Here is a 15,949-nt window from a genome sequence, read left to right as displayed (position 1 = left end):
AGGCCATGCCGCCAGGCCCAAACATGGTTATTTTCATAACCTTGAGGTTTCTTCAACAGGACACAGAAAGTATTAGCCAGGGAACCAGCACTGTGGCACAATACAATAGATAGCCACATGCAATACTGGTATTCCACACAAGTACCAGTTCAAGATCTGATGCTACATTTATGCCTAACCTCTCTGTTCAGGCACATGTGAGAGCAGCAGATGGCTTAACCTGGCCTTCTGTCCTCTACATGGGAGGCCCAGATGAAGGTCCTGGCTCCCGTTTTTGGCCTGGACCAATTCAGACAATTGTGGCCATTTGGGAAATGAATCAGTAGATGGATGATCTGTCTCTGCCTCTACTCTCTGTAACTCTGCATTTCAAATAAAATAAATATTTTAAAAACATATTAATTAAGGGCCCAGTGCATTAGCCTAATGGCTAAGGTCCTCCCTTTGCATGCGTTGAGATCCCATATGGATGCTGGTTCCCATCCTGGCTGCTCCACTTTCCATCCAGCTCCCTGCTTGTGGCCTGGGAAAGCAGTAGAGGACAGCCCAAAGCCTTGGGATCCTGCACTCACGTATGAGAACTGGAAGAGGCTCCTGGCTCCTGGCTCCTGGGTTCAGATCAGCTCAGTTCTGCCACTGCAGCCACTTGAGGAGTGAACCAGCAGATGAAAGATTCTTCTGTCTGCCCTCTCTGTAAATCTGACATTCCAATAAAAATAAATAAATCTTAAAGAAAAAAACATATTAGTTAAAATAATAATAAACTGGACTACATTAAAATTAAAATGCTTTCAACAAGTCAATTAAGAGTAAAAAGACAAACCACAAGGATGTGTAACATACACACATATTCAACAAAAGAATGAAAAAGAACACCTATAAATTAAGAAGGAAAATGCAGTTCACTATTTAAAAACAGGAAAAATACTTCAACAGTCATCAAAAACATAATTGAGGGCCCGGCGGCGTAGCCTAGCAGCTAAAGTCTCCGCCTTGAACACACCGGGATCCCATATGGGCGCTGGTTCTAATTCCAGCAGCTCCACTTCCCATCCAGCTCCCTGCTTGTGGCCTGGGAAGGCAGTCGAGGACGGCCCAAAGCTTTGGGACACTGCACCCGCGTGGGAGACCTGGAGGAGGTTCCAGGTTCCCGGCTTCGAATCAGTGCAGCACCGTCCTGTTGTGACTCACTTGGGGAGTGAATCATCAGACTGAAGATCTTCCTCTGTCTCTCCTCTCTGTATATCTGACTTTGTAATAAAAATAAAAATAAATCTTTAAAAAAATAAATTAATTGGCCCCGGCGGCGTGGCCTAGCGGCTAAAGTCCTCGCCTTGAACGCCCCGGGATCCCATATGGGCGCCGGTTCTAATCCTGGCAGCTCCACTTCCCATCCAGCTCCCTGCTTGTGGCCTGGGAAAGCAGTCGAGGACGGCCCAATGCATTGGGACACTGCACCCGAGTGGGAGACCCGGAAGAGGTTCCAGGTTCCCGGCTTCGGATTGGCACGCATCGGCCCGTTGTGGCTCTCTTGGGGAGTGAATCATCGGACGGAAGATTTTCCTCTCTGTCTCTCCTCCTCTGTATATATCTGGATGTAATAAAAATGAATAAATCTTTAAAAAAAATAATTAAAAAAACATAATTGAAACAGCCAATGCAGATGAAAAAACTCAATTTTCTATCAGTTATCAAAGAAATCCATTTAAAATCACACTGCAACAATACCATTAAACAGGGCCTGGCAGCATAGCCTAGCGGCTAAAGTCCTCGCCTTGAACACACCCCAGGATCCCATACGGTGCCGGTTCTAATTCCAGCAGCTCCACTTCCCATCCAGCTCCCTGCTTGTGGCCTGGGAAAGCAGTGGAGGACGGCCGAATGCATTGGGACCCTGCACCTGCGTGGGAGACCCGGAAGAGGTTCCAGGTTCCTGGCTTCGGATCGGTGCAGCACCGGCTGTTGCAGCTCACTTGGGGAGTGAATCATCGGACAGAAGATCTTCCTCTCTGTCTCTCCTCCTCTCTGTATATCTGACTTTGTAATAAAATAAATAAATCTTAAAAGAAAAAACAATACCATCAAACACTAATAAGAATGGTTACATAGTTAATAAAAAGGCAATGCCAAGTTTGAAAAGAATGTGAAACATTTAGGATTTTCTCTCATATACTGACGGTGGAACTATATATGTGTGTGTGTAGGGGTGCAGCTACTTAAAATCCATTCTTATATATACACTTTACAGAAATGGGTATATATGTTAAAGGACATATACAAAATGTTCAGGGAAGCATTTTTATTTATAATTGCCAAATATTGGTAATAATTCCAAACTGTGTTTTAATACAATGGACACATGTAAGTTGTGCTATAAAATCATGATGGAAAAACTGTAAGAAACTACAACTAGACACAAGAAACAAACCTAATATTGAGTGAAAGAAGCCAGACTGGGGGCCGGCATTATGGCCCCCAACTAAAGTTGCTGCCTGCGACACTGACGTCCTATATAGGTTCCGTGTCCTACCAGAGTAATTCCACTTCTGTTCAACTTTCTGCTAATGCACCTGGGGAAGCAGTGGGAGATGGCCCAAGCATTTGAGTCCCTGACACCATGTGGAAGACCATGATTCAGTCTGGCCCAAGCCCTGGCTGTTGTAGCCATCTGGGAAAATAAACCAGTGGACAGAAACTCAGTTCCTCTATCTTTGTAACTGTGTCTCAAATACATAAAAATAAAATAAGCGTTAAAAAAAAGCCAGATGCACCACAAAATATGTGTTATATATGATTCCATTTTTATAAAAGTTCAGAAACAGGCAATGATACTAACAATCAGAATAGTAGTTATCACTGGGGGAGCTTTATAGGCACTGGTGCCTGGAGTCAGGATAATGATCTCCTGGGCACTGGTTCCACTGCTATGACACTTTGTGAGGTAAAAGTGAGATGGACCAACACTTAGGCTTTCTATATGAATAACTCAATTTAAGAGTCCACATTTTACAAAGGCCAATAGTATGAAGTTATTGGAGATGGTGTTAATAACTCTAAAGACAGGACGTGTGGTACAGTACCATCAGAATTGGATAAATGTGACTTTGTCCTTCTATACTTTCAGGAGAGAGCACAATACCAACGGGACCTTAATTTGCCCATGACAGAAAGAATGCCATTCTGTTGAGCTACTCATGAGGGGTAGAAACTCCTTGAAAGTATCTGACTTATCTTTTGGCTGAATTTTTAGGCACAGTGCCACTGTCAGGGGATATAACCAAAGAATTTCATGTCAGTGAAGAAGCACAAGGTCTTAACAAAGATAGAAGGCTGACATGTAACACTGTCGAGCCCCAGGAAGGGGAAATTTTTAATAAATGCTGCTTTCCCAGGTATGCTATACTCATATGCATGGATTTACAAAAGTAAATTTATCTCTTAACTATTTTTCCACAAACACTCAGACTCCCAAAATAAACCACAACATTGGATTCTTCCTTTAATTAAAGGAACCAGAAACATGGATACTTAATTCAAGGTAGCTCTTTAATAAGCATCCCTATCTCCCATCTCAGGGTCATCAATTTAAAGCCCAAGTGAAATACAGACTGGAAAACAACTAACTTCCCTTGATAAATAATTACTGAATCACCATTTGATGGAAAACTCAACCTTATGTGCACATGTGCAGAAGGAAGAAGGCCTCAAAGTAGAATTAGATCTAATCCATAATCAGAGTAGTATCAAGCAAGGTAGTAAATGTTCAGTGGGGAATATACTAGAAGAGTCCACAAAGAGACACGTTCACCCTTGACAAAAAAGAATAACTAGCATATAAATTAGGTGTGGAAGGATGGGAGATAAATTTGAGGTAAAAAATCTTCATATATGCCAGGCAAAAGCAAATTATGCAAGCAAAATCAGGGACTGGGAAACACAGATAAGGAATGAGCTTTTATATTAAACACTAGGGTGCCAGGCACTGTGCAAGATGATTTTTTTTTCTTCCTTCACATAATTAACTCATGAGTCTCAGAATAGTTAGGTAATTTACCTAAGCCAGCTGACTAGCATAATCAATTGACTGGTATAACCACTGTTCTAATTTAGGAACCATTGATCATTCTAGTATGTGTCAAGGAAACAGTACAAGATAAAATGAAAAAGATAAAAATAATAATAGCAGAATCCTGAACATTTTTCAAGTAGTACTGAACAGAAAACATTGCATTTTTTTTTTTTTTTTGGAAGTACAAAGTGTCATTCAGTAACCTTTTAAGAAAGAGCTAGGGGGTCAGCACTGTGGCTAACTCAGCTCCAGCTGTTGCAGCCATCTGGGGAGTGAACCAGTGGAATGGAAGATTTCTCTTTCTGAATCTCTTCTCTCTCTGTGTCTGCCTTTCAAATAAAACTAAATAAAAATTTTAAATAAATCTTTGTTGTTTAAATTTATTTGTTTTCATTGGAAAAGCAGATTTACAGACAGAAAGATCTTCCATCTGTTGTTTCACTGCCCAGATGGCTGCAGTGGCAGTGGCTGAGCTAATCCAAAGCCAGGAGCTAGGAGCCTTTTGCGTCCCCCATGTAGGTGTAAGGATGCTAGGACTTGAGTCATCCTCCTCTGCTTTCCCAGGCCACAAGCAGGGAGCTGGATCAAAAATGAAGCAGCCTGGACACGAATTGGCGTCCATATGGGATCCCAATCCATGCAGGGGGTTGTGCGGGGGGATCAGCCAATTGAGGCATTGTGTTGGACCCTCAGTAAATTCTTGCAAAAAGGAAAATGCAAAAACAAAGAGTTTAAGGATTGGAGCAAAATTTTAGTCATTTAACATACAATAACAACAAGTGATGACAGAAACAATGAAAAGGGATGAAACTTCAACAGAAGGCAAAGGTCGAAAGTGAAAGCATGGGACAGAAACATGAAAGTACTAAGCATTTATGATACTGACAAAAATAAGGAGAAAATATTCAGTAGTCAAGGGAAAAGGAAAATTTGGAAAAGTCACTGGTGATCCTTCGCAGAGGCAGTTTAAGACACAGGGAACTAGAGAATAAGATAGAGAAAAGTCTAAGAAGTTAAGTGGATGGTAAAGTATGCTCAAAGAATGAAGAGAACTCACTCATAAGGTTTGATCAAGAAAACAAGAGAACAAAAGCTAACAGAGAATGTAACATTGTGATAATATGCCCTAGGATGAGGAATGTAAAGATGTCTGAGAGCAAAATGGGATGTAGTCCCAAAGGCAGCAAGAGTGGATGGAAACAAGAATACATAGGAGTGCAGCCAAGGAAGAGCACAACCCCCTTGGAAATCTAAAGCAAAGAGGTGGACAGTGGAGTAAAAGTGCTGAACCAGAGAGGCATACAGTCATTCTTTTACTAAACCGAAGCAGAGGAGGAGAAAAAAACTGCTCAAAAAGCCCTGTCATTATTAGGCAACAGGCACTAACAGAACCAGCATATATGCTGCTTGGAAGTGTTGCACAGGTCTCAATACACATTGCTAAGAATATGAACTGGGGTTCACCCATCTCTACAACTGGACCAGCTTAGCAAAAAGACACCACTAAACATTATTGGGAGGGAGTGAGCAGGTGAACAGGGTCTGGTGACTTAACGGCTCCAGGCTGCTGCTCCAGATGTAAGTACTGACACTGAGGAACAGGTCTGGCTAGGGGCAAGAATCTACATTGGGTCCTCTTGAAGGCCTGCAGGGAATGACCCTGAGAAAGGCTCTAAGATGAGTGCTGTCCCAAAAGAACTGTACCATACACTGGTGTCTTTCCTGGCAGGATGACGATGATGAGCTGCAGCCCTGAGTAGGTGTTCTTGAGATGCCGGAACATGGGCTCCACGCTGTCTGCCCCCTGTGCGTACTTGCAGAAGCAGGGCTGGCCCTGGATAGGCATCCCTGCATCCTTGGAAATCTTCCGCAGTTGGTCTGTGAAGTTCCTGTAACACAAGCATGCTCATGACAGGAGGCTGTAAATCTCATTCCATATCTCTAACCAAATGCCTCTGATATAGGTGCTCCCCACTCTGAGGCACTGAGAGATTCCAACATTAATGGACATAACTAGTTTTTTAAAAAATCCCATAGTTAACACATGACAGAGCTTGCTGAGCGCTCACTCAATGGCATGAACAAAGAACTAATGTAATGCAGAGAAGGTGTTTGGGAATTCCCAGCATTTTCACCTTGTCCCAACCAAGCAGCTAATTAATTACAAGTGCTCCATTACATGGCGGAAAAAAAAAAAGGCAGATGCCCAAGATAAGGTCTTCTTGCTCAAAACAAATGCGTTTGCAACAGTGATGGGAGCATAGCAGACATTTAGTAAACATGATTTTCCCCCTCCCCAACTGGATCTTTGGAGCCTAATAGCTGACTATTCAAGTTATAAATATATTGACAGATTGAAATGAGCAACAGAAAATTCAATTAAAAATTTTTTTTTAATTCAAAAATTTTTTTTAAATTAAAAAAATTTCAATTTGTGAATCTTTGCAGTAAAGTAAGAGCAATAACGTACAAAAGGAGAATAAAAGCAAATGTTTAGGTATATAAACTACCAATGACAATTTAGTGAGGAAATAAGTTTTACCATATATTTGCAAAAATACACAAAAAAGGTAAACACAATGTTATAACAAATTTAAATCATTTGTATACACATACAGGTATATAAAATATGCAACTGCACAGAAAGATTACAACAATTCATTCCAATGATCATATCAGAAAGCAGGTACTGTGACACAGCAAGTGAAGTCAGTGCTTGGCATACCCAAGTTCCATTATCACAGTCCTGGCTTACTCAGCTTCCAACACAGCTCCCTGCAAATGCAGCTAGGAAGCAATGCACAAAAGCCCAGGAGCCAAGGTTCCTATGGTAGACCTAGAGTAGTTTCCAACTCCAACGCGGCCCCACCTCAGCTGTGGCGGCCATCTGGGGAGTGAATAAGCAATCAGAAGACAGTATGCTTGGATCGATATACAAAATTGCCAAATTCATCTGTTTACTTCATCAGTTTTTCAGTTAGTGAGAGAAAGAAGACAGATCTTTCATGAGTTGGTTCACTCTTCAAAGGATCACAATAGCCTGGGACTGAGCCATGCTGAAGACACCAGAACTCCAGGTGTCCACCCAAGTGGAACCCAAGGATCCACTTAAGTCATTACCTGCCATCACCTCCCAGGGTGCCAACAGTGGAAACTGGAATTGAGAGCAGAGCCAGCACTTGAACTCGGATACTCTATATGCAGTATGGGATTCCCAACTGCAATGCCAAATATCTGTACCTTATTTACTTCAGAAAAATATGTAAGGCAAATATGACAAAACTGGATGATAGTACATGGGTATTTACTATTATTCATTGCATCTATTATTTAAAAATATTTTTTCTGGGATCACCTCAGACTGTTTCTTTGGAGATCCCTCCAACTGAACTACTGATCTCAGAACCCCAACCATGAAGAGACTATGTCAGCCAGTGGATTCTGAAGAGATTTCATCGTGCTTGGAACAGCGAGATTGGCAGCAATTCAGAACTGTTGAACTATCAAAACTGTTTGAGTGAGACCCTCGGAGCGTGCCTCACATCGGGGACCTGGGATGGGTGGGAGGCTGGGTGGGGCTTTTCCCTTTATTTCTCCACTGACCCCAGATACAGAGGGGAAAAAATGATGATATTTGTGTAGAAACAATGGTATTACCCACTTTCCTGTAGCCCTTGACCCTTTGTATCCTAATCAACTAAGTAAGATTATTAAAAAAAATGTGGAAACAATGATCTTACCCATTTTCCTATAGCCCTTGACCCTTGTGCCCTAATTTAAAAAAATTTTTTTTTATTTTTCCAGTGGAGTTTGTGATTCAGCAGATATAAGCCCGGGCTTGTAATGCTGGCATCCTGGATCAGAGTGTTGGTTTGATTCTCAGTTGCTCTACTTCCAGGTGAACCTCCTATTACTGTGCCTGGGAAAAAAGTAGCAGATGACTCAACTCCTCGAGCCCCTGTCATCCATGCAGGAGATTAGGATGCAATATCTGGCTCTTGCCTTTGCTTGGCCCAGCCCTGACTGTTGCGGTTATTTGGATAATAAACCAGTAGGTGAATGGAATCTCTCCCTGCCCTTCAACCAAAATCCTTAAATAATAGTAATACTAATGTTTCAAAATAATGTTTCAAGCATATAGAACCTAACCATTTAGTATGAACTACTAATGGTACTCCTTTGGTGCTGTACCTGCAACTATAGCATAATTACTAAAACGGTTTAGTGTGTTACTAAATTATTTCAATAGCTGGTCTCTGTTTTAAGGCAAGTGGGTTTTTTGTTGTTGTAGCTTAAGATTTATCTATTCTTATTGGAAAGGTAGACATACAGAGAGGATAGAAAGATTGTTCATCCCGTTTCACTCCCCAAATGGACACAAGGCCATCCCGTTTCACTCCCCAAATGGACACAAGGCCAAAGCTGGGCCAGTCCGAAGCCAGGAGCAAGGAGCTCTCTCCAGGTCACCCGTGTGGGTGCAGGGTCCCAAGGCTTTGGGCCACCTTCCACTGCATCCCCAGGCCATAAACTGGGAGCTAGATGGGAAGTGGAACAATCAAGACATGAACTTGGAGGGGGATGAGTACCCAGTAGAGCCACCTCGCCAGCCCCTAAGGTGAGTGATTTTCCCAATTACGTCTCTGCTACAAGACCACACTTGCTATCCTGTGTCCAATACTGGCAGCAAAAATGTATTGAGAGATGTTTAAGATAGGAGTCATGAAACTTGTCCTAAAAATAACAAGGGTTCAACCCGTACTCCTTTATCCATCCCTATTTACCAGTATCTCCAAGCCCATAGCAACAGCCCCCTGTCTTCCCTCCACTCTCACCCCTGCCTCATTGGAACACAGACCCTTCCTCTATGTTCTGGATCCCGATTCTTCATCCACATGTAGTGGGTTTGCTCCATTTACTTTCCAGTTTCTTAGAGTTCTGTTTTTATCCTCTGCTTACTACGCATACTCTCCCTGGACAACCTCATACACTACCAAGGCCTCAGAAATCTTTATCTTTAGCCCCAAATCATTCCACTGACCCACAAGCACAAGCTACATTCTTAATCCCCGTTTCTATGGGTCAGTGAAAGAAGGAGATGCCCAGTGACATGACCCTTTCCAAGTTCGAGGCGAAGTTTATCAATTTCTGGTAACCCAATATGGTCAAAACAACTCTTAAGAATGATCCAAGAAAGCTGACTGTCCCAGAGCACAGAACTCTATTATTCTCATCACTTCACACAATTGCAAACCTCAATACTCTTCCCCACCCCTAGCATACACTAACTCTACTCTATATGCAGAGAATGATTTGCGATCACTTTAAAACACCACAGGAATCATCTAACTGAACATTTTAAGTGGTTGAATTTTATGATATTTTAAACTTATCCCAGTGACTTTTTTTTTAATTAATCACATTGTATTATGTGACACAGTTTCATAGGCTCTGGGATTCCCCCAACCCCTCCCCTCCCCTCCTCCCATGGTGGATTCCTCCACCTTGTTGCAGTATTACAGGTCAAATTCAGTTGAGATTCTTTCATTGCAAGCATATACCAAGCTCAATGACATTTTTTGTTTGTTTTTTAAAAAGACTGCAGGCGAAGGGCCAATGATTCCTTCACTTATTCATTTACACCCTGGAGCTATCATTTCCCTAACCTGTTTCTTTAAACCAGCTGACTATATCACTTTCCTCACTGATGCTGTCCACACCCAGACCCTCAAACATGGGAACAGAGGCCCTGACAATTCAAGTTCATTTGATTAACTGGGAAAAGACTGAACCGATTCTGCATATGAGGGAAGACAGCTCAGAGGACCTAATGGAACAAGGTGCTTGTGTCCAATGGAGAACAAATATTTTCAAGTTCATATCTGATTTGATCTCAACTCAGACACTTTCACTATATACAAGCTTTGGACAAATTACTTAATATCTTTGAGACTCAGACTGCAAAATGGAAATACCACCATCTGCTCTACTGCAAAGATGAAATGAGAGAAGAAACATTAGTAATTTAAGTACAATGTTGGTATAAATATTATGATCATCACTACTGCTTATTACCAATGATAATAGTTACAAAAGTAAGTAAGTATTCTCTTAGGAGATTCATGCCCTTAAAATCATCTCTGCCAGGGCTGGCACAATAGCGTAGTAGTTAAAGTCCTTGCCTTGAACACACCAGGATCCCATTTGGGCGCCGGTTCTAATCCCAGCAGCAGCCTCACTTTCCATCCAGCTCTCTGCCTGTGGCCGGAGAAAGCAGTCGAGGACAGCTCAAAGCCTTGGGACCCTGCACCCGTGTGGGAGACCCGGAAGAACACCTGGCTCCAGACTGGCTCAGCTCCAGCCACTGTGGCCACTTGGGGAGTGAACCATCCGATTTAAGATCTTCCTCTCTGTCTCTCCTCCTCTCTGTATATCCGCCTTTCCAATAAAAATAAATAAATCTTTAAAAAAAACCATCTCTGCCATAGATATCAAAGTCCCATAACCACAGACTGACAAAAGGGGAACAGGTAAAAGCTTGAGCTAGACAGTTCAGGCAGATAGTCAAGACAGAAAGCCGAACAGCTGGTCAACTTAGCCCTTGGATGATGGTGGAAACAGTTCTAGAGTCCTTCCCTCCCTTCCAACCCAATACCCAGCCCTCCTTACTTGAGCACCTCTTCTCGACACTGTTTTTGGGGTGCGAAGCAGGCAATGGCCCAGACTTTGATCTCAATCCCATTGTAGAACTGTTTTCCCCGCATGTCCCAGACACCCTGATTGGGTGTGGCAATGGCCCGGTTCTGGGGATAGGCAAAGGGGGTATCCAGGTGAGCCTCAATAGCATCAGGTGGGAAGGGGAACAAAAGCCCCTGGCTATACAGCCCATCCACCCACAGAGGCCCCAGAGATGTTGTGTGGCCCTGACCCTGCTCACCCGGCCGCCGTACTGCAAGATGGGCGCCGGCAGCACTCGCCCTGTCACCTCCGTCATGTCATCCTTTACTTTGATCCCAAATTCCTGGATGTAGGGATCCAGGTTGTAGCTGGCATTCTTCATCTACAAGGCAAAAGAACAGGATCTTAGCAGAGATGCATTTTGGCCGTACTACTTACTCTCTGGGTCTCCCAAGACAGAACCCTAGCAAGAAGACAGGGCTTGCAAGAAGAGCCCGACAAGTGGAAGAAGTGGAGGAAGAAAATAGGAAAGTCACACAGACAGGCACTAAGCATCTCCAGGTCCAGGGGGCCAGAGCAGCCCTGTGCAGTCTCAGCCAACAAGCTGAGACTTGAGCTTTCCTGAGGCATTAAAGCCCGTGTGCTATCACAGGCTCTAATGACCCAGCAAGCAAGCATGCAGTTTTGTGCTGTCCCACTGACCAGTCGGCTGATCTCCTCCTGTCGGTCTGGGGCCGAACGTGCCGTAGCCTTTATCATGGTGGAGGTCTGGTTGTCAGTCAGCTTCTTAATGCAGCGCTGTCCAGCCACAATGTTACACACCTGAGGAAAGCAAAAGGACAGCGGGCTCTGGCTTGAATACTATCCATTCTATACCCAGAGCTCCACAGTAAGGGAAGTAGACCTAGGTGGTCAACCATAGGAAAGGGACTGCAAAATCCCTGTGTACCCATATGCTCTGCTTTGAAGTCTTGGTTGACAGATACATCAGAAAATACGTATGCATGATACAAAATGTAAGACAGCTGCTTTGTCAATAAAAAGTTGGAATCCAGAGCCACAACTAGATTCAGGTTACATGCACTTTAAAGAGAAACAGTAACAATCTGAGAGGGTTGTTTGAGATCAAATGCAATTAAACACTTATAGGGCCAACAACAGTTAGGGGACGTTGGAAACATTAAGCTGTAACATACAATTACTATACCAAAGGACCAAGTGTGGAGTTCTCCTGAATACTGGAAAACCCAACACACCCAAGCTAGATTCCTAAGACAGCTCTCCCTGATGTTGGCAGTTAGTTGTTCCTTTCTATAACCCACCAGGAAGACCAGAGCTGGTTCTAAACTCAAGTCTAGTCTAAAGGCAGTCACTGGGTATACAGACTCATAGAAATCACTGTCTGTTAGCTTGCATTGAAATTTGTTGGTGTGAGGGACATCTTGGAGTCAAGGCTATCTACTGATCCAAGATTCTTCTCCAGATACTATTGTCAGGAGGTCACGAACAGGAAGGCTTTGTAGTAGGATGGACAGCCAGCAAGTTTTCGGGTCCGTGCATGAAGTCCAGCTTAGCCACTGCTAGGTACTGTGGGCAGTTCTTTAAATCTGAGACTCAGTTTCTTTCATTTCGGTCATGGGGAAAAAAGAACCTCAGCTATCTCAGAAGTTGTGAGGATTTGGATGAAATGAAATCTATCACTCGCTCTCACAGAGCTAAAGCACTGTTAAGTACTGGTTCTCTTCCTAATTCGCAGAGTTCACGCTCAACAATGAGGGGGAAAAAAACCAGGTAAATGTCACTTGCCTTTAAATTCTATATTGAAAATAATACACAAAATAGCCAATTAACAAAACTCAATAATTGTTTACATTTTTGAGGTTGCTCTCTTAAAGTTGCATTAAAGTTGTAATATTCAACAGTTGGTTATAGCTCTAGAATTAACGTTAGGGATGCAGTAAAATCAGAAACCTATGAGTCACTGATGGGAATATAAAATGGTGAAAAATGATATGATTCCTCAAAATGCCCTTTTAAGTTTGAACAGATACTTACACACCTTCATTCACAGCATCATCATCATTCATAATAGCCAAAACCTAGAAGCAACCCACGTGTTCATTGAAGGATGAAAGGATATTTATATGTGCCAGCTAACTACACACACACACACACACACTGGACTATTTTACTCGGCCTTGAAAAGAGGGTTCTAACATGTAACAACAAAAACTTTGAAGACATTATCTTAAGTAAGTCAGTTAAGAAAGGACAAATATTTTTATTCCACTTTTATGAAATACTTAGTATGCTCAAACTGACAGAAACAGGAAGTAGAGTGTTGGATGCCAGTGGCAAAGGAGAGTTATTTAATGGCTAATAGCTTTAGTTTGAGATGATGAAAAAGTTAAAGAGACAGACAATAAAATGGACTTTAAATGTACAATAAAATGGACTTAATGCCACAGAACTGTATACTTAAACATGACTAAAAAGGTAAGTTTAACATGAAAAAATTAATATGGCAAGTTTTACCATAATTTGAAAAAAAAAAAAGACTATACGCAGGAATGAACCATGTTTTGATTTTTGGTGATACTTTTACTGGCCTGGATAACTTTTTAGTAAGGAAGACACAAATGTAGACTGGAGACACTGGCTGTTTCTAGTTTGTAGCTAGTTGACTTAAATAACCCATACTGTTCTTCTCCCTACAACCTTCTATAATGGATTCCTGTTATAATCAGAATAAAATTTCACCTTGACATAAATTAGAATTCTTGTTTATTGTTGAAATGACATCTGCACTTTGAGACACAGTTTGGTTGCTCCTCCAGATGATAAATACAGTTATGGACAATTTCACTCTTGAGTAAACACCCAAGAAAAATGAAAAGATGTTCACACAAACACATGCATGACTCTTTACAGCAGCTTTATTCATAATAGCCAACAACTCTGAGAAATAAGTCAAATGTCCATTAGCTGATAAATGAACTAAATCGATAGATCTAGGGGTCAGTTTATGGCGTAGTAGATTAAGTTCCTGCCTGCAACACCAGAATCCTAAATAAGCACAAGTTTAAGTCCCAGCTGCTCCCCTTCTGATCCACTTCCTGTTAATACTCCTAGGAAAGCAGCCACAGATGGGAGGAGATGCGGGCCTTGGCACTCATGGAATCCCAGGGTCCTGGCGTTGGCCTAGTCCAGCCTTAGTCATTGTGTGCATTATAGAAGTGAGCCAACAGACGGAAGCTGGATTAATCTCTCTTCTCTTTCTCTCCTTTCCAAATGCCCGCCCTCCCTCCCTCTCTCTCTGTAACTCTCAAATAAATTAAGATTCATCTGTGCAATGGAACAAAATAGATGAAACTTAGAAACAAGTCAAAGAAGCTAGTCACAAAAGATCACGACATTATTCTATTCATATTATATGTCCAAAATAGGTGAATCCACAGAGACAAAGTAAATGAGCAGTTACTAAGGGATCGGCAAGTGACCGTTAATAACTACGCTTTTCTGGAAATGACGAAAATGTTCTGGAACTAGATGGTGGTTATGGCTGCACAATTCTATGAATATGCTTTTACAAACCCCACTGAATTGTATATTTTAAGAGTAAATTTTATGATATCTGAACAGTATCTTGCTACAACTACTCTTTAAAAAAAAAATCTCCACCTAGCTACTACAGGTTAGATAATTTGAACCTCCACCTCCAACATCATCTATTACTTTCTCCCTCCCAATACATTCCAGACACTAGAGCCTTCTGTCTGTCCCTTTTAAAGCCTTTGGACTTGCTGGTCCTCCTATCAGGAAAGCTCTTTCCTTGCTGATTAGAATTCGGGATTCAGCTCCCAAAGGTCTCCTGAAAGATCTTCCTTAACAATAATTAAAGTAACTCTCTATCCCCTTTATTTGGTTTATTGTTCTTAAAGCACCTATCACCACCTAAAAGTATCTTCCATGTTTATCAATTAAAATGGTCTATCTCAGATGTAAGCTCCATGACAGCTAAGATTTTATCTCCGGATTCCCAGACCTTAAAAGGAGTGCATGACCCCATAGTAGGAGTTCAATAAACGTTTGTTAAATAAGCAATAAAATTCAAGATCTAAGTCATTACATGAATTATTCACCTTGTAAACCACTGTTTAAACAGAAATAATGTTAACTGGCTAGCAAATCTCAGTTTGCAATAGATACCATCTAGTATTTACTTAGCTGGGATCATCCCAAAAGGCTTCTGTTGATACTTCAGAGAATATATTGCCTTCCTCCCACTGTCTGTGAATCAACAGCTATTAAATGAGTAGTGGAGTCAAGTGGCTCCGGCTAAAGCTCTAACTTTCTGTGAGTTTCTAGGCTGTCACAACTGATTCAAGGGAATGAGGCTGAGGGAGAGCTCTCCAGTGTGAAGAACTTTGGACTCATTTTAAAAAAGTGTTAGATATCATTCATAGATATGGGTAGGGCCGGAGACCTTACACCTTAAATAAACTGCCAGGTGATACCTAATTGGTACCCTGACACTATGTTTTGAGTAGTGTGGAACTACGCCACAAGCACTGCACAATAAAGGAGTCAGCAGTAGCTTTTCTTTACACATTGTTTTTGCCATATGCAAATGATTCTACATCTGTATTCTATGACTTAAATAGCATTGCCATTCTTTCTTTTATAGAATTTCAACGGTCTTCTGGAATATAAAAAAGTATATGAAGGGCTGGTATTGCAGCAAGGTGGGCAAGGCTACCTCCTGCAATGGCAAAATCTCATATGGGTGCTGGTTCAAGTCCAACTTGCTCCACTTCCAATCTAGCTTCCTTCTAATGGCCTGGCAAAAGGAATGTAAGATGGCCTAAGTGTCTGGGCCCCCATCATCCATGTGGGATATTCAGTGGGAGCCCAAGGATGCTAGCTTCAGCCTGGCTCAGTGCTGGCCTTTGTAGCCATCTGAGGATAGATGATCTCTATCTTTCTCTTTCTCTCTGTAATGCAGATTTTCAACAAACAAACTAAAAAAAAAGTATGACAAATCTTAGAGCTAAAACTTTTTGAAAAGGAACGCGTTTAAACTACTGGGAAAATAAGAATTACATTACACATAATGTTCATCTCCATGTGCAAGAGAATCAAGTGCCCCAGTATCTCCAGATCGCTTAAGATTCCCAGTTCCAGAGAGCAGGGAAAGGAAAAGAA

The 15,949-nt window shown here is 41.9% G+C and overlaps 1 protein-coding gene across 2 annotated transcripts in view; it reads right to left on the bottom strand.

Moving 5' to 3' along the window:
• LOC101519628 (protein argonaute-1) overlaps positions 1–15,949 on the bottom strand; it is a 36,174-nt gene that overhangs the window by 8,371 nt on the left and 11,854 nt on the right. The window contains exons 9-12 of one of the 2 annotated variants that reach the window (XM_058678814.1): positions 11,447–11,566; positions 10,995–11,126; positions 10,736–10,869; positions 5,774–5,958 (exon numbers count right to left, since the gene is read on the bottom strand). In XM_058678814.1, the coding sequence (XP_058534797.1) occupies positions 5,774–5,958; positions 10,736–10,869; positions 10,995–11,126; positions 11,447–11,566 (571 nt within the window). The remainder of the gene's footprint in view (positions 1–5,773; positions 5,959–10,735; positions 10,870–10,994; positions 11,127–11,446; positions 11,567–15,949) is intronic. The other variant, XM_058678816.1, reaches the window with a different exon arrangement.

This window comes from Ochotona princeps, chromosome 2 (genome assembly GCF_030435755.1).
Source record: "Ochotona princeps isolate mOchPri1 chromosome 2, mOchPri1.hap1, whole genome shotgun sequence".
Taxonomy (NCBI): domain Eukaryota; kingdom Metazoa; phylum Chordata; class Mammalia; order Lagomorpha; family Ochotonidae; genus Ochotona; species Ochotona princeps.
This window is presented reverse-complemented; position numbering and strand designations above follow the sequence as displayed.